Source organism: Heteronotia binoei, chromosome 1, assembly GCF_032191835.1.
Source record: "Heteronotia binoei isolate CCM8104 ecotype False Entrance Well chromosome 1, APGP_CSIRO_Hbin_v1, whole genome shotgun sequence".
Classification (NCBI taxonomy): Eukaryota; Metazoa; Chordata; class Lepidosauria; order Squamata; family Gekkonidae; genus Heteronotia; species Heteronotia binoei.
Window position 1 is genome coordinate 252,650,937 of NC_083223.1, and position 19,129 is coordinate 252,670,065.

A 19,129-nucleotide genomic window follows, 5' to 3' on the forward strand; every position below is an offset into this window, starting at 1 on the left:
GATCTGGTAAGTGTGTGTGTGTGAGAGAGGGAGGGGGCAGGGGATTCCCTAGTTTGGAGGCCCTCCCCCCCTTTAGAAAGCGTGGGGGGGGAGGGAAATGTCTACGAGGCACTCTATTATTCCCTGTGGAGAACGATTCCCATAGGGAATAATAGGAAATTGATCTGTGGGTATTGGGGGCTCTGGGGGGCTATTTTTTGAGGTAGAGGCACCAAATTTTTAGTATAGCATCTAGTGCCTCTCCCCAAAATACCCCCCAAGTTTCAAAACGATTGGACCAGAGGGTCCAATTCTATGAGCCCCAAAATATGGTGCCCCTGTCCTTAATTATTTCCTATGGAAGAAAGGCATTTTAAAAGGTGTGCTGTCTCTTTAAATGTGATGGCAAGAACTCCCTTGGAGTTCAATTATGCTTGTCACATCCTTGTTCTTGGCTCCACCCCCAATGTCTCCTGGCTCCACCCCCAAAGTCCCCAGATTTTTCTTTAATTGGACTTGGCAACCCTAGTGGCCAATGGTAGCTCTCCAGATGTTTTTTTGCCTACAACTCCCATCAGCCCCAGCTATTGGCCATGCTGGCTGGGGCTGATGGGAGTTGTAGGCAAAAAACATCTGAAGAGCTACCGTTGGTCACCCCTGCAATATTCTATCCCCTGCCTCGGAAAAGTGATTGGATGCTAGAACTCAGGGATGAAACAGCTGAGTGGCTGTTTTTCTTTCAGGGGCAGAAAGTCTTCTGTCCCTCACAGATTGCCAACCTCCCAGTTTCAGGCATGGCCTGCCTGGTGATCGAATGGGGTTAGAACTGATCTTCGCACATCAGAGATCAGCTCCCCTAGAGAGAATGCCTGCTTTAGAAGAATGAACTCTATGACATTATACTTTGTGGAGGTCTTTCCCCACCCAAAACACTGCCCTTCCCAGGCTCCACCCCCAAATGCCCAGGAATTTCCAAAACGAGATTTAGCGACTTGAGTGTTGCCAGCTCTGGGTTGGGAAATACATGGTGATTTTGGAGGTGGAGCCTGAGGAGGGCAGGGTTTGGAGAGGGGAGGGACTTCAGTGTGGTAGAAAGCAGCCATTTTCTCCAGGTGAACTGATCTCTGTTACCAAGAGATCAATTGTAGGAGATCTCCAGACACCACCTGGATGTTGACAACCCTATTAACAACCCAGCTTCTGAGGCATTTTATACAACCAGATTTACATAGTCTGTCAGAAAACCTATCTGGCTGTTTTGGCTTTGCTTTCTGCAAGTATTTACCTTGCGTGGAGCCAGAGGTGTGAACCCTTGGATGCAAACTCAACAGCCAGAGCCAAAAGGATGCTTTAGTTCTTAGTCCATGGCCAGGGACCTGCAAGAGTCAGTTTGGCCAACCTGGACCAAATGCAATTTCTTTTTATTTTATTCGCCTTTTCTTTCTTTTTCCTTTGTACTATAGTTTGGGATTTTATTGCTTTCTGCAAATCTCTTTTATCTAAAGGAGAAAAGTAACTTAAAATGTGCACATAATTAAAACTAGGTGGGAATAATGCAGGATCACTATGAAGAATCTTTGTTACCAACTTCCAGGTGGAGCCTGGAGTTCTCCCAAAATTAGAACATCTCCAGACCGCAGAGATCAGTTCCTCTGAAGAAAACGGCAGCTTTGGAAGGTAGGTTCAATGGCATCACATCCCCACCGAACTGCTTCCTCCCCCCAAACTCTGCCCTCAAATCTCTAGGAATCTCCCAACCTAGTGATGTCAACCCTGGCTAGGTATGCCAACTTCCGGGTGGGCAACCAACAGGAAAAGCACGGTAAGGTTAAGTCCTGGAGAAAACTGTAATAAACAATTATACAAGCCAACGCTTATGCGCAAATAATTTTATATGTATATATAGCATTCTAATACATGCCAACACCTTAGTTTTACACAAAAGCAATTGCACAGTATACAATCATAACACTGATTGCTAAGTAACGATGCAAAGAGTCCACACTTAAAGAGACAGGCTCTATACTTGTGCTGTGTCCAAGAAGGTGCTGCGAAGTCTCACACCAGTTCTACTGAAACTGCTAATTTTTCTTCAATAATGCCAATACTCCAACAAAGATACTGTATTGTTAGTAAATTTATCTTCAGCAAAACATGCCGTTTCAGCATGGATACAGTGTGACACACTTCCGGTTTTTAGGCGTGTTTCGATAGCCTTCGTCTGACACTTATTTCCAGTATCTGGAACCAATGCTCAATAGAATTATAACGCGTTAGTCTAGTCAATTTCACAAGCGGAGAACTGCTAATGCCACTTGTGAAACTTCCGGATCTCCAGACTTCCATTCCCCTAGGGTTCCCAGCCTCCTACTGTGGGTGAGGGTTGCCCTGGCCAGCAGGGGTATCCCACCCTCAAAGAGCCCAGCACAATGATTTCATCGGGTGTGTGGGGGAGGACCGGGGATGTTCCAGCAATTTGGGTAAAAACTCTATCGCCAGAATATCCCCATGCAAAATGACTGACATGATGACATCACTCCCCACCCCCTGCCCGGAACCAAGTAAAACTTGGCAACCCTGAGGTCCCCTGGATAAGATGGCTGCTTTGGAGGGTGGACTCTGGCATTATACCCCACTGAAACTCTTCCCGTCTCAAAACTCTGCCTGCCCTAGGCTCCACTCCCAAATCTCTAGAAATTTCCATACCCAGAATTGGTAGCCCTTCACAATGCCATGACATTTATTGATTGATTGATTTAAAGTCGCCACTGTATTTTTAAAAAGCTGTGTGACAAAAGCAGCATAAAAGCTATCAATCAAACAAGCAGAGCATTAAGAAGTTGATAAGCTCATTCCCCCAGTGCACGTGCAGTAAGATGTCTCCATGGTAAGCAGTACTGGGTAGTGGGAGATGCAGGTAAGAGCCAAGGCTTTAGGACAGCAACAGAGGGAAGGGAAACTGGGAGCTGTGGTTCTTTCACAGGAAATTCCTACAAAGGCCAGTTGGTGGCAGTGGTACCAAAAGGGAGAGAACTGAGGGTCAGGAATCAGGAAACCTGACAGAGTGGTGTGTTAAGGCTGGTGCCTAGATACCTTGGAGGGCAGAACAGAGCGGTGCTGGTAGGTGAGCAAGGCTGTTCTGCCACCATCTTAAAGTCTTAAGCATAAGAATCAGTGTTTTGAGTTGTGCCCCGAAACAGATTAATAATCACTGCAGATCTTTCAGCACTGGTAGCATGCTGGGAGCACCGGTTGTGTACCTAGGAGTGACATCATGGCATCAAGCACCACTCTTGGAATTTCTCAAATCTCTATTTTTTTTTTAATCATAGAGATTGGGAAAATTCCTAGAAACTCACTAATGCTGTGATGTGACGTCACTTCCAGTGACCAGCCTGAAGTGATTGTCACAGAGTCATGCGATGCCAGCTTCTCTCTGGAGGTCTCTGCCCTCCTTAATGCCCCTGGGGGTTGATAGCGGAAAGCTGACAACCTTTAGTTCTGGGATTTCAAATGTCCAGCCCATGGGCCTTATCGGCCCCTGGAGGGCTGGTATCCGGCTCCCAAGCAATGTCCTGTCTCCCGCTTCCTTCTCCCAGCTGCTGCGTCACCAAGCCTCTCTGAAGGGAAAGGAAAAAGACTGCAGCTTAGAGGGAACACTGGTCCCATCATGGAACTTTCAAGACCACCAAAGTTTTACTCCAGATTTAAGCTTTCCTGTACATCATGCACACTTTTTGGGGGGGGGAGGGGAGGGGAGGGGTTGAGATTTTTCTGACCAGCCCTGCTCTGCTTTCTTTGAGTCCTGATCACACATGTACACACATTAAAAAGAGGGAGCAGGAAATACCGGTAAATGCATCTAGGATAAGGGGAATTAAAGGGAAATTTAGATGTATTCTGAAAAGTTTTTTTTTAAATATAAGCTTTCTGTGTGTGGCTGGAGTTTTATTTTCTTTCAAAAAGACCCTGTTTAGGAATTACAACACTTGGACTGGATTCCATGACTAGAAGTAGATGGCTTAGTATTTAAAACGACATTGATGGTTCCATACATTCCAGTTCAGCAAGTGGTCTTCCTTTCTCCCTTCCCACTTCACTGGCTGCCTTTCTTTACATTAAGCCCCCGCTTGCTTTTTAAACTTTTTATCATCATCAGTAGCAGTGAGTGGATTTTGTCCAATCTAAAAGCAACATATTATTTCACTTGGAGAGATCCCCCTTTCCAATTCTACCAGATAAAAAGAAACCGAACAGTGCAACTTGCAATCTTTATTAGTGAATATGTAATGAGATTTAAAAAAATCTCTGTTCCGGGGAGGTGTTTGTTCCAAGTTTCATAATAGTTTGTAATTCAGCAATTCCCCTCTCCATTCTGTTCTTGAAGTTCCTTTACAGTAAAACAGCTACTTTGAGGTCACCCATTGAATGCTTTGGAAGGTTAAAGTGTTCCCCCACAGGTTTCTCAGTTCTGTAATTCCTGATGTCAGATTTGTGTCCATTTATCCTTTGGCGGAGGGTTTGTCCTGTTTGCCCTATGTAGAGAACTAAAGGGCATTGTTGGCATTTAATGGTACATACAATGTTGGAAGTTGAGCAAGTGAATGAGCCTGAGATGGTGTAGTTAATGCTGTTAGGCCCAGTGATTGTGTTGTCTGGGTGTATGTGGCAGCAAAGTTGGCACTTGGGTTTATTGCAAGCTCTGGTACCAGTGTCCATGCTCAGATGAGATGCTGTATTGTTGTGGGTGAGGAGTTGTTTGAGATTAGGGGACTGTCTGTGTGCAAGAAAAGGTTTACCTCCCAGTACTTTTGAAAGAGAGCTGTCATTATTCAATAGAGGCTGTTAGTTGTTGATGATCATTGAACTGTTTTCAGTTGAGAGTTGTGTGTGACCACTAGTGGTGTTCTGTTATTGTCTTTTTTGGATTTGTCTTGTAACAGGTTTTCTCTGAGTATCATTCTGGCTTTGTTAATCTGTTTCCTGATTTCATCAGGTGGGTACTTTAGTTCCAAAAAGGTTTGTTGTAGATCCCTCAGGTGAGAATATCTGTCAGCAGGATTGGAGCAAATGCGGCTGTAGCGTAGAGCTTGGCTGTATACAATGGATCATTTGGTATGTTTGGGATGGTAGCTGGAGGCATTCAGGTATGTTTGTCAGTCAGTAGGTTTCCGGTATAAGGTAGTGTCTACGCATCCATTGTGTATTTTAACAGTGGTGTCCAGAAAATGTATTTATTTCGTAGACTGGTTCATTGTCAGGTTGATGGTGGGGTGGAAGTCATTGAATGCCTGGTGAAATGTATCCAGGGCTTCTTTACCATGTGTCCAGACCATAAAAATGTCATCAATGTAACACAGGTATAAGATAGGTAGGAGTGGGTGGGAGTCTAGGAAGCATTGCTCCAAGTCAGCCATGAAGATGTTAGCATATTGTTAGCACCTTAATGACTAACAAACCTTGTGGCAGGGCATGAGCTTTCATGAGTCACTGCTCACTTCTTCAGAGAACATTAGAATGTGAGCCCATCTATCTCTTTATCTTGGAGAGTGAAGTGATTTCAGGTGCCAAATAACAATAGCAACCAATGGTAAGAAGAGAATGTCTCAAGTCAGCCCAGGAGAATGCATTGAGCTTCATTATCAATTGCAATTCAGCAGTCTCTCTTTCTGATCTCCCTCTAAAATTCCTTTGTAAGAGAAGGGCTACTCTTAGGTCAGCAACTGAAGGTTGCTGGAAGGTTAAAATGTCCCCCCACTGCTTTTTGAATGTTGTGGTTTCTTATAGCTGGAGGAAGAGTAAAAGTCCTATAGCATCTTGAAGACTAACAAAATTGGTGGTAAGGTATGTGCTTTTGTCCCTCTTGAGCCACTTGCCTGTGAGAAAAGAAAATATGGAGACGTTTTGTTCTTCATAAACTCATGTACTGAAATTATGTCTTCAATGATGTTATGAAACTGTATTATAATCCCGTGCCTGAGGAAATTACTGAAACAGGAAGTGGAATAGGCTGTCCTGCTGCACATTTTTTGCATTTACGAAAATGGAATATTATTGCACACATTGATTCAGCTGATATCTTCACAATTACGATGAACTGAATATCTAAGGACTGGACTGAGTTTTTATGGACTGAATTGTCCTTTTTGCATATTAATGGTTGTATTTTTTTTGCCTGTCTTATCTGTAATGAATGTATGTTTTGTTATCATAGTAATTTTGGTCACAGGAACCTTTGGGTTAATGTTGCTAGTCTCATAGAGACTCTCTCATTGTATTTCTTACCCTATTGGGAATCATGGCAATAAGTTAATGGCATGGCTGAGTGGTTGACTTGCTGCACTGTTGCCTGACCACACTGAAGAAGCAAGGAAGGTTGGATTCTGCTGACGAAACCTCCAGTCACAAGGCATTTAGATTAGGCTTGACAATGGGTTTTGCAAGCCCAGAGTATTCATGGTTCTGTCTTCTTTGCCTTTGTGTTTAATTCCAGGGAGGGGCTGTGGGTCAGTGCAGAGCATCAGCCTTGAATGCAGAAGGTCTCCAGTTCAGTCCCAGGCATCTCCAGTTAAAAGGACCAAGCAATAGGTGATGTGAAAGACCCCCGCTTGAGACCTTGGAAATTCATTGCCGGACAATACTGATTTTGGTGGACCAAGAGTCTGATTCAGGATAAGACAACAGCATCTTTTCAGTCTCATATGTTTTGCGCATGTCAACTGACTCCTCCATTGAGCATCTACTCATTTCAAACTCTGCCAGAGTTCCCCCCCCCTTTTTTTTCCTATAAATAAACTCTCCAGTTGGAAATAAGTTATTGCTATGCTTCTTTGGAATCTCAGCATGGACCCCTTGACACCTTCAATCTTAGGGAAGGCTTAACTTCATTGTAGTAGTCTAAGACTAGAGTCAGGAAGCACCAAGTTCAAACCCCACTGTGCCACTGAACTTACCAGGTGACCTTGGGCCAGTCATTTTTATTCAGCCTGGTCTACTTCACAGGGTTGTAGACTAGGGCTTTAGGTGCAGGCTGAGAGCAAACAGGCTAAATCTTTAAATCACTTATTCCTGCTGGCAGTGAAATTCTCCCCCATCCTGCTGCCACCCCCGGTTTCCCAGCACTCCTCTCCCCACAACTCCAACCAAAAGCCTCCTCTCGAGGTCATCTCCCCCTCTGCTAATAATCACATCCAGTGCTGCAAGCAATCATACCAGTGGCTGTTACAGATTTTCCGGGCTGTGTGGCCAGGCTGCGTGGGCTGGAAAATCTACAACAGCCAATGGACTCTGGCCGTGAAAGCCTTCGACAACAAATCATACCAGTCTCCCATCCAAGCCTTCTGAGAGCTTGCAGTGTTTTCCGGAATTGTGCCTTGGACAGAAATGTGTCTGTGCCTCAGCTTCATAAACCAGAGGCAAGATAAGCTAGTGGTTAGAGCAGCAGGTCTCAAACTGTGGATTGCAGGTTGCCTGGAAGACCGGGGGAGGAGGAGGTGGGATAAGAAGAGCAGGGAAGAGGTAGCTCTGGGACTGGGAGGCTTATTTGCCCAACATTACTATATATTAATAAATACTGAACATGCAAAATAATATATAAACTTGTTCAGGGTTAACCAGTGTGTGATCCTTGCACTGGGGAGAACTGAGTTTGAATCTTACCTTCATTGTTAGCCTTGCTGAGTGCATATGGGCCAGTCTTCCTCATCTACTGAAAATTTTTAGGAGAATAAAATTGGATATAGCCCCAAGAGCTTCTTGAAGGAACAACAGCCTATAAGGGCCAGATGTAAAACAGATGATACTGTTTTTTACTATCTGTGTTTAGTATATTATGATGTACCCAACTGAGCCGCCAAATTGTATTGTCTATTTTTATCGGCTTTAATTACTGTTTTACTGTTTCAAAATGTTGTTATCCGCCCTAAGCCCATCTGGGAGAGGGTGGAATATAAATTAACTAGATAAATAAAATAAAGCTGTTACACAGGCCCTCTTTGTATTACTGACACAGGATATGGGGTGAAAGATTAAACCCTCACCTTTTATCACTGTAGCAGCCTGAAAGGCCCAGCTCAGCCCAGGCTTGTTAGAGCCTGGGAGCGAAGCAGGGCTGGCCAGTTAGTATTTGGATGGGAGACCACCAAGGACAACTGGGGATGCTATGCAAAGGAAGGCAGTGATAACCCCCCAGTGCTCATGTCTTGCCTGGATGCTCTGTAGATGAGATTGTGATTTGATAGCACTTTCTTCTTTGTTACTGAAACAACTGCTCTTAGCTGTTATTATCCCTGAAAGAGAAAGGCAGACAGGCACACTGTCTTCCTGCTAGTCTCCCCCTCGTGGCAGAGATGAGTTAAGATCTCCCCACAACAACCCACCTCGTAGCCTAACATAATTACTTCTAATGTGATAAAACATACAAAGATTCACTGCCATGCTTCTGTGCCTACAGCCTAGTGCTAAATATACAGATCTAAGTAATATACCCCATAGTACTCAGATCTGTAAAGCTGAACAGAGGCTTAGCTCAGGAAACAATTTTCAGAAATACAACTTGGGTACCCTTGAGCATGTACAGAGTTTTTTGTAGGCGGCACGAGGGGAAAAAGCAGCACCTAAAAACAGCGCTCAGAAATCATGGATTCACTCTTTGGAGTGAAAGGTGTAGATAAACCCCAAACATCCACAGATCCTCCCACAGAACAGGTAGAAATCAGAGACATCCCCCCTCCTCACAGATCTAGGCAGAGGAAGAAGGGATGTAGGTCCTTCTCAAATACTGCACAGGAACAACTCAGGAAGTACTGGGCTACTTTGCTGTGAGCAATAAAACAGCATCCTTGCACATTTTATTCCACATTCAAGGTTCTAGCAAATACACAAATACAGTTGCAGAATTCATCTCTTGACAGATGAGAAGAAGATAATGCCACAATTTGGTTTTGCATCTGAAGCTCTGCTCCAGGAAAGCTTCTGTTGGAAAAGATTGTGGTTCAGCTGGGAGTGGGTGGCACCTTAAAGACTACGAGAGGAACATCTAGTTGGGCTTCCATTGGACCCACTAGCAGACAAGACTCCAGGCTCTGTCTTCTCACCTCTGCCAGGTGAATTCTGGAGGCCGTAATGGAGGGCAGGCAGCTTGGCCTAATTAGCAGGAATTATGTGAGCCTCAATTCACTGGCAAAGACCCTTCTTGCTAACAGAAAGGCGTGCAAATCCAGAACGAGCCTATTCGCAGCTCATGTGTGTCAAGCGGATGTCATTTAGCCAAGAACGAGTCCACACCTGAAATGTGCAGATTTCTTTCTGGAAATGGGAGAAAGAGGAATGATCCACACTGTTAGAGAAAAGAAATCCACCATGGTTACAACAACTGGACAGGCTGCCATGTAAGCTACTAGTTTCTATAAAATCTCAAATAAATTTGAAGTTATGTGCAATTATAATGAGTGGTTATTTCAAATCCATTTGTGGTATTTGACCATCCTTTTTCTTTGCCCCTACTGGACCCATTCCAAGCTTGATTTCAGGAATTCATATGCCTATTATTGTAAAGTGAGTTCAGCCAGCTTTATTGAACAAGAACAGTCACAACACAGGAAACTCAACTCAATAATACACACTATGGCTGAGTAAAACATGCCCCCTTTAGTTGGCGGCAATCCCTCCTTTGGTCTCTCCAGGATCCTTTATTTGCATTTCCTGGAAGAAATGCGTCACATCCTGATTGGGCGGTTCTAAGAGAACGGCCAATCAGAATGTAGGCATCAGGATCCTGGAGAGTGATGGAAGCATGCTTCAAGCTTGAGTCTAGTACCCTAGTGAGAACGATGATACATAACACCAATTCAAAGCTCAAACTCAGCTGCACTATCTTGGCTTGGCAGTTCCTCATCTTCTTATGCTCCCCCCATTATTGCCTCTATTTCCCAGTCTAGAATGGCACTCTCATCCAGGCTCTGGGCCTAATTTAGGGCCACTGGCCTCAAGGTGGGGCCTGGAGATCTCTTGCTATTATAACTGATCTCCACACAATAGACATCTGTTCCCCTTGAGAAAATGGCTGTTTTGAAAGGTGTACTCTATGGCACTATACGCTTCTGAAGTCCCTCCACACCCCAAGTCCCACCATCTCCAGTTTGCATCCCCAAAATCTCCAGCTATTTCCCAACCCAGAGCTGCCCACCCTAGTTAACCCCAGCTCACATTGGAAGGCCTATTACCAACCCAATCTCTGTTCTGCATAACTGCACACTGTTCTTTTCTGTTTGCAGGCCCTCTGTGACCTCCCACACTTGAGCCCAGGAGCAATCAAGATGATAAAACATGACGTTCTACCAAAAAAATGACCCAGGTCAATAGAGCTCAATAGACCCAGGTCACATGCAGCTCATCTGTGATAATGCCCAAGGCACATGTGTCAAGGAAATGAGGTCTTCCCAGGTAAAATTCCGTCTGCAAAGTTTGTTGTTGTCTTGTTTTCAGCTCAGTGAACTACCAGCTCCTGGATGGGAAATATGCAGAGATTTTGGAGATAGAGCTTGAGGAGAACAGTGTTTGGGGAGCGACTTCAATGGGGAATAATGCCATAGAGTCCACCTTCCAAAGCAGCCATTTTCTTCAGGTGATCTGTTGCCTAGAGATCAATTGTAATAGCAGGTGATCTCCAGCCACAACTTGGAGGTTGGCAACCCTAACAACAGGTATTAAGCTACAAACATTTTCAGCCCAAAGTTGTTTTGGAGGTATCCAAAAGCCCTGCTTACTAATTTCAGCTGTAATAATGGAGAAGGGGGAAGTTTTGCTCATCTTCCAGAATGTTATGTCCAGACAGTATTCTGATTGGTTAAAGTAGGTCAGACTATCAGAGGTCTAAATTTCATATAAATGTAGACTATCCTGACAAGCCTTATTCCCCTTACCCCCTTAACTTTCCCTTCCCTTCAGTAGCAATGCCTCTGCTGCATTATCTTGCCTTTGCATCTGTTTTGGATTATGCTGCTTGACTTGACCTGGTCTCATGATGGCAAAATAGAGAGGAGAAAGATTCCCTGAGAGCAGTGATCTACACATCAAAAGGATAGCATTAGAGTAGTAGAAAGGAAGGATGCACATGGTCCTGACCTCTTTCTCTGACTCTTGTAGTCCCCCTTTGAAGTCTGAGGCTAAGAGACAGTGTAAAGTCCTTCACTTCCAACAATCTGGTCGCTATTATCCACACTCTAGCCACCTTTGGGTTAGAACAGGTTCTATGTGGGACTGCCTTTGAAAACTGTTTGGAAACCTCAAGGTGTTCAAAATGCTACAAGCTAGACTGCCAGCTGGTACGGTTAGAAACAGCATATCACACTACTCCTTAAAAGGCTACAATGGATCCTTCCCCCCCTCCATCCCAATTTAAGGTGCTGCTTCTTATCTATAAAGATCTTAATAATCTGGGACCTGTTGGAGCATCTGAGGGGCCACTTCTGCCACTATGAATCTGCCACCGTGTTATACCACCAGCTGTTTGGAGAGAGGTGGCTGTGAAAGAGCCTTATCTGCTGGTGCGGCCCTTTTATGAAACTCCCTCACCTCATGCCTCTACCTCGGCCAAATCTATTGGTCTTTAGGCACTAGGCCACAGCCCTTTCATTAAGCCAGGTATCTGGAAGCTAATTCTCCTAGGTGACCTCCTAGGGTTGTTATGCTGATTTAGTGGACAATGGTTTTGCAATTCAGGATTGTTATTGTCATAACTTTTTATGATGTGCATTGCTAATTTTCATTTTAGTTTTGTAGCTGTTCATAATTTTTTTCTGATTATAATCCACTTTGTCAGATTTTGTTGTTCAGGAATCACGAATCAGGTTGCCTTTATTATGAGCGTTGAAAACTTCTGGAAATGACCACAAGGGGTAGCAGATTCAAACTTTCTACACAGATAGGATAGGCTTTGCTAGTTCCAAGCTATAAATACCTCCTATTCTCATTCAGTGAAGGCAAGTGCTATCTTCACTTTAAGTAACAGGTCTTGTGAAAATTCAGTGGCTGCCCAAACCCTCATTGAATTATTGTCTTGGCTCATTCATATACATTTAAGCTATTACTGGATGCCTTGGGCCATCTAGAGGAGACACTGGAGACTGAAACTTTCAATTTCTATATGCAGTCCTCTACCATGAAACTGTGGCTCCTTCCAAAACATCAACATTTATATGAAACTATCTTACACAGGTAGCCGGCTCGAGGTTGACTCAGCCTTCCATCCTTCCGAGGTCAGTAAAATGAGTACCCAGTTTGCTGGGGGGGGGGGGAAGTGTAGATGACTGGGGAAGGCAATGGCAAACCACCCCGTAAAAAAGTCTGCCATGAAAACATTGCGAAAGCAACATCACCACAGAGTCGGAAATGACTGATGCTTGCACAGGGGACTACCTTTACCTTTATCTTACACTGAATCGGGCCATTAGTCCATCTAGCCATGTTATTCAGAGAAAGAAAGGTATTTCCTGCTAAGACAGAATTCTCTCTTCAACTAATCAGATGACTGCACCTGGGACCTCCCATATGCAAAGCACATATTCCATTACATGCAAGAGGAACATGCCCAGCTGATGATGCAGCCATCAGATCACTGCCTCTTAACATTCCTGATTACAGGAAGAACCTACAGGATATACACCAGATGCCAGGAATATCGGGTTACAGCCTACTCTGGTTCAGCAATACCAGAGGAAGGTTCTGTATTTAGCTGTGCTGGAGTGATCTACAATTTAGTATCACCAATACAGGGCATCTTGACAGCTAAAACAAATATATACTTTCTTACTTTAGATGAAAAGAACACTGGCAGTTTTGGTGCAAGAATGGTAAGTGAAAGCTGTCGTTTCTCTCTTTGTTATCAGAAGGCAGTCTGAGCATAAAATGTGATTATGTATTACAAGAATTCATTAATATGGCAGAGACCCTACTGTTAAAACCAGGAGTCCCCAATACATAACTTTAGCTCTTCAAAGAAAAACAGCCCGACAGGTGCATCACAAACACAGGTGCATCACAGCCCAACAGGTGCATCACACAGGCTTCTAATTAAGGGGTTATAATATGCTTTTAGTCTGCAAGCCATCCAGATAGCCTGGTTTAACAGGGCTTGTTGGTGCTTAGGGTTGGTGGTAGTTAGTACTCCAATGGGAGACCACCAAGGAAGATGGGTTGCTATGCAGAGGAAAGCAATGGCTAACCACCAATACTCCTTGTCTTGCCTGGATTGAGATTGCTATGAGTCAGCTGCAATCTAAAGACACATTTTCCTCTTATTATTTAGTTTGAAAACACTTAAATGCATTTTAACCAGTTCAGTGATCCATGTTTTTATGCTCCAGCTAGGTTTTTAATGCTAGTTTTATTTTTAATGCTAGTTTTCTTTTCTTTTCTTTTTTAAAAATGCTAGTTTTATGTTTTATTTTGTAAAATGCTGCAGGCATAAAAAGGCATAACAGTTCTCTAAATAAATAAGAGCTTACTATTTTCAGAAATGCTGACTCTCAGCAAAGGATTGCTGAATAGCCCATTTTAGAAAGGAAGTCTGGTGAAATAGGAACAAACTCTTTACTTAGAACACAAGCCCACAGTCAGAACCTCACAATGCTCAGTAGGGTCTATAAACTTTACTGATGGGCCATCAAGTACAGAGTGTACTAGAGCACACACAGTTGTTTAAAAAGTAAATGAAGGTGCCCTGACCCGGGTGCCCCAGAGTAGTCTGATATTGCCAGACCTTGAAAGCTATGCAGGGTTTGGGGGGATATTAATTTACAGGAATCCCATAAGTCACAAGTGACCTGACAACCCTTACACACACACACACAAGCTGGCCCTGGTTCATACTTGGAACAGAGACCACTAAGGGAGAACCAGGGTTGCTATGCAGAGGCAGGCAATGGCAAACCACCATCTCTTGCCTTGAAATCCCTATGGGGTGCCATAAGTTGACTGCAACTTGATGGAACTTTCCACCAACAAAGTTCACTTGGAATGCAGTACTGAATCTCACAGCCTGCTGAAGTCCTCCTCTCCCCTGCAAGTCCACTCACCTTGAGTCAACCAAAGGCATTTGAAATTTAATTCCCAGGTGTGTGGGGGCCTAATTCTGACTGGAACTCAGGATGCAGAGAGTGGTGGCTGAAGCCTTCCTCCCTGTGCCGTTTTCCAAACTTGAAATGGGCCTGCGAACTGCTATTTACCCCATGGTGGAAATACATGGACTGAGAGGCAACAAGCAGAACTGAGACAAATACAGGGAATGTGAGGACTTGGTAGTGTCTATAGTTATGCTGTCCTGGAACAATTCCTAAGTCAAGATTGAACTCAGCATCACTCAGATTCTCACTCAAAGTCAGGGCTTTTTTGGTATCAGGAACTCCTTTGCATATTAGGCCACACCCCCTGATGTAGCCAATCCAAGAGCTCACAGGCCTTTTCTTACAGGACCTGCTGTAAGCTCTTGGAGGATTGGCTACACCAGGGGTGTGTGGCCTAATATGCAAAGGAGTTCCTGCTACAAAAAAAGCCCTGCAAAGTCAATGTGTATGTGGACATTTTAAATAGCTTGTCGCCAGTGAATGCTAACTTCACGGAGTCTTGGACTGCTGGTGGAGACAAAATATATGCTTGTACAACATTTAGGGAGCCAAACCAAATACTGGCTGTGGGGGAGAGGCCAGGATGGCAGCTCAGACCATTGGATGACTCCTCATTAAGACATGCCCACCCTGAAAATCTGAGCAAAGCACCAAGGCACCTTCAGAACTGGAGGAGCTAAGGATTTCTAACAAAGAACTTCCAGCACCTGCAGAAAGCCACAAATGTGCCAGGGTAGTTCCCATGAGCCTGCCTTGGCGGGGAGGGCGGGGTATAAATAAAAATTTTATTTATTATTATTTTTGGGGTAAAAGAAAGGGGAGGAGAGCCATAGCTGTAAAAGAGCTTTCCAGATGGGAGAAAGATCTCATCAGACTCAGCCCCCTGAATAAGAAAGGTTCCCATGCATCTGCTGCCTTCTCCTCTCACCTGCTGCTCTGCCTTTGGAGGCAAAGGGCATCGCTCCAGGTCTGTTGGTGTCAATCGTATCTTCTCATTCTTTTCACATTTTGTGTTCACCAGCTCAATTGTTAGATAATACAAACTGCCTGCAACAATCTGGGAAGAAAAATGGTTTCTCATTGTACTTTCATCTATAGTATCATCACTGTGCTTGACATTTTGTAGAGAAACACAGGTAAAAAAGATGCCCAGGTCCCTGCCATGAGACCCTTACAAAGGGAAGGGGGCAGAGAAGACAGGCAGTGTAACTTACAAGGATAGCACATTAATGCATTCTCAGGGCACCGCATGGCTGCTTCGTGGGTCCCTGTGCTTTATTTAGTGGTTAGACTGTAAACTCACCAGATGACTTTGGGACACTCACATGCCGTCAGCCTAATTTACTTCACATGATGAATGATAAAATGAAGGAGAGGAGAATGATGTAAACTGCTTTGGAAAAAAGGAAATAAAAGAATGAAGGAAATAAATATAAATGGGAACCTGCAAGGACTTGAAGGAGGCAACTTATTTTCCCTTCCCCCGCTATTTCCTCTTTCCTGAAAGCCCCCATAGACAGGGCTTTTGGGTTTTCCTAGGGTAGCCAGATCCAGGTTGGGAAATTCCTGGAGAACTAGGGGTGAAGCCTTGGGAGCTGAGGTTTGGGGAGGAAAGCGACCTCAGCAAGGTATAATGCCATAGCATCCACCCTCCAAAGCAGCCATTTTGTGCAGGGGGATCTCTGTCATCTGGAGATCAGCTGGAATTCTGGGTAATCTCCATCCCCCCATCTCGAGGTTAGCAACCCTAGTATCCATGGAGGAAATGGATGCTCAAACCCCACCATCCCCAGGCTCCACCTCTCAAAACTCCAGGTATTTCCTAACCTGGAGTTGATAACCCTATCTCCTTCCCACTCTACCTCCCTTTATTGGCACCTGCCTTAAACCTCCCCTCCCCTCCCAGCCAATAGCCAGGAAAACTGTGGTCCGGTTTTGTGGCACTAGCAGCCAACCCAACCCATTTCTATAGTAGGGAAACCCCAAAGACTTGTGGAGTGGCACCTCACGTCCCCTTGTAGCCTCCTCCCTATACTATTGCCTCAGTGCGCCCCCCCCTCCGAATTGCAGTTTGGGCTTTGGCAAACCATCCTGCCAAACAATGCTACTCTCCCTCATTGCAGGGCTCCAATATCCCACCCCCCACCCCGAAAATCTTTGCCTTCCAATTTCTTCCCACCCAGTGCTTTGTGTGTGGCATTTATTTTCCTCGCATTTATTTTTTGCAATGCCAGAAAGTAACCTGGGATTGCAGTGGATAGGACTAGAGTGTCCCCAAGCGTGTGCAGAGTGCAGTTCCTTCGTTTCCCTTTGAGAAGCCTTCCACCCACCACGAGTCGCTGGGAAAGGATCCCCCCCCCCCCCCCAGCACAGTTGCGTTTGATACGCGCCCTGGCAGCTGCTCTTCTAGAAATTAAGCCCCGCTGCATCATTTCCCCGAGCATCAGGGCGGAGAGATGCTCGGAAACGATATTATAATCGCTGGAAAGGGGAAACAAGCGAGAGCCAGACGAGAGAGGCGCTGGAGGGACTGGGAGGATCTCCCACTCCCAAGGCCCTTTTCAGATCTCCCCCCACCCCGGCTGCTCTACCTGGTGAGAGGCCAGCGGCACCCGCAGCGCCCGGCTGTAAAAGGAGTTGGTGCTGGCCTTGTTGTAAGTCTCCACGGCGAAGGCAGCCGCCACTTGCACGTCTGGATCGGAGACGGGAACACGCACCACCCCTCCGGGCGAGCCTCTCGGCTGGCCCCGAAGCCCCGGCAGCAGCAGCAGCAGCAGCCCAAGGGCAAAGATGCGCGCCCCGCGCACAGGTGGGCACCGCGCCGCCACCGCCATGGCCGAGTCAGAGGAGGGCCAGGCCACGCCCACCGAGAGGAACGACTTGGGAAGGGGGAAACGGGGGAGGGACCGCGGATGGCTTTTGGCTCCAGAAACTGAAATGTGATAATAATTATTTACTAAGCGAATTTATTCCTTCAGCCATCAACAGTGATTTACTGCTGCGGATTTGTATCATTATTTTGGGTCATTGCAATAATCCTGGTAGACCAGTGACATTTTTTTCTGCATTGGGCAGGTGTGTGTTCAGGCTGCCAACCTCCAGGTGGCACCTGGAGGTCTGCTGTCACAGTTGATTTCCAGACGACCAAGACCAGTCCCCTTAGAAAAAATGACTGCTTTGGAGGGTGGTCCCTATGGCTTTATATCCTGCTGAGATCCCTCTCCTCCTCAAATCCCACCCAGGGCAGGATCTGTCACTTGGCAAATTAGGCAATTGCCTAGGGCCCGTCTTCTGGGGGTGCCAAATTCATCTGTTTTTGAAAACTGGCTGGGGGGGGGCAGAAAAGACAGTCAGTCTAGGGCTGGCCCTGATCCCACCATTACCAGGTTCCACCCCCAAATCTCTAGGTATTTCCCAACACAGTGCTGGAAACCCTTAGGGCTTGTGCAGATGAGATTTGAACCAGGGATGTTCAAGAGAACATGTTCTCCTACCCACTAGGCTACATTGCTGCAGCTCTGATAATCAAGGACCACTTGTGGTGGTGGTGGTAGAAAGTGTTGTCAAGTTGCAGCTGTTTTATGGTGACCCCATGGGGTTTTCAAGGCAAGAGATGTTGAGGTGGTTTGCCATTGCCTGCCTCTGCATAGCGACCCTGCACTTCCTTTGTGGTCTCCCATCCAAATACTCACCTGGATTGATCCTAAAGAGGTTGGACTATCTTGGATTATCTAGGTCAGGGGCCCCTTGTAAGACAGTTTTTCTCATTTGGACTTTGCTGGCTAATGCTTTTAAGATTTTTGTTTTCTGAAGGGTTTGTACTTTTTCTTTGTTATTTTAAAATATATTTTTATACATTGTATGCAGCCTTGCACTTTGGAAAGATGGCAGAAATTTCAAATAGAATCTGAATCTATCTCCAAATAGATGTGTTAGCTTATAATTAATACTTTAGTTTGTAGAAGAACCATCATCAGCTGGAGAACAAGCGGCAGTGGGCAGCTTTCTTCCCCGCTCCCACCAGGCAGAATTCTTCTGACACTTGGCATGAGGGGAAGAACACTCCGTTTTCTCCCTCTCCCAAAAGGAAATACTTTACACAGCCACCAATTAAAATGTAGAATTCACCGAGGACGTAGGCCACAGACACAAATGGCACTAAAAGATTAGACAGATTGAGTCTGGAGAGGTTTATCAGTGGCTACCAGCTATGGTGACTAAAGGGAACCTCCTCATCCAGGGGAAGCAAAACTCTGAATGCCAGTGCCCGGAAGCAGCCTCAGAGGAAGCCCTCAGCCTCTATGCATTGAAGTTGGCTCTTGAGAGAAACTGGTTGGCCAGTGTGTGAGATAAGAGGTTGGACTTGACAGACCACTAGTCTAATTGAGCAAGCCTCATATTCTCTGGCAAGGACCATGGAGAGAGAGCCCACTTTCTCTCAAGGGGAGAATAGCACAGCCAGAATAGCTTGGCCGCAATGATGCTGACATTTTTGTCAGACTAACACTAACAATGTATAATACTATTCAAAGAAAACAGATCACTTCTACAAGTGACAAGAAAGTGTGAGTACTGTTGTGAAGCTGATCAGCCATGTTTATCTCCTTTCCTTTCATACCCCTAGAAGCTCACTGATTCACAAATCTTGTTTACCAGAAGACACTTGTTTCTTATTTTGATGGTATAAGAGCTCTCTGAGAGCTCCCTAAGGAAGCTTTGATTCTCCAAAACTTATAGCGGGAAATTCTTATTGGTTCCTAAAGTACGACTGGACTCAAGCCTAGCTTCTCTGCTCTAAACCTAGTTAACAGCAGTTTTTCTAACAAAAAATTATATACTGTTTAGGTCAGTAAAGCCCTCTGATCTTTTTACTTATTGATTTTATACCATGTGTTCTCCCCAATGTTTTTGTCCACAAGACTTTTCAATACCACTCTCCCTTATGGACATGGAAAACTTGCTTTTGCCATTTTATTTTTGCTATTATAAACTGTGTCCAAAATTATGTTTATTCCACAGGTCTAGTG

The 19,129-nt window shown here is 45.0% G+C and overlaps 1 protein-coding gene across 1 annotated transcript; it reads right to left on the minus strand.

Moving 5' to 3' along the window:
- Window positions 1-8,792: 8,792 nt before the first annotated feature.
- Window positions 8,793-16,979, minus strand: LOC132581601 (cystatin-like). Its single transcript, XM_060252933.1, has 3 exons — window positions 16,694-16,979; window positions 15,031-15,159; window positions 8,793-9,285 (listed from the first exon to the last, which is right to left on the minus strand). Exons 1-3 carry the CDS (start codon window positions 16,934-16,936, stop codon window positions 9,208-9,210), a joined length of 450 nt encoding a protein of 149 aa, XP_060108916.1. The 5' UTR covers window positions 16,937-16,979; the 3' UTR covers window positions 8,793-9,207.
- Between the last annotated feature and the right edge of the window lie 2,150 nt (window positions 16,980-19,129).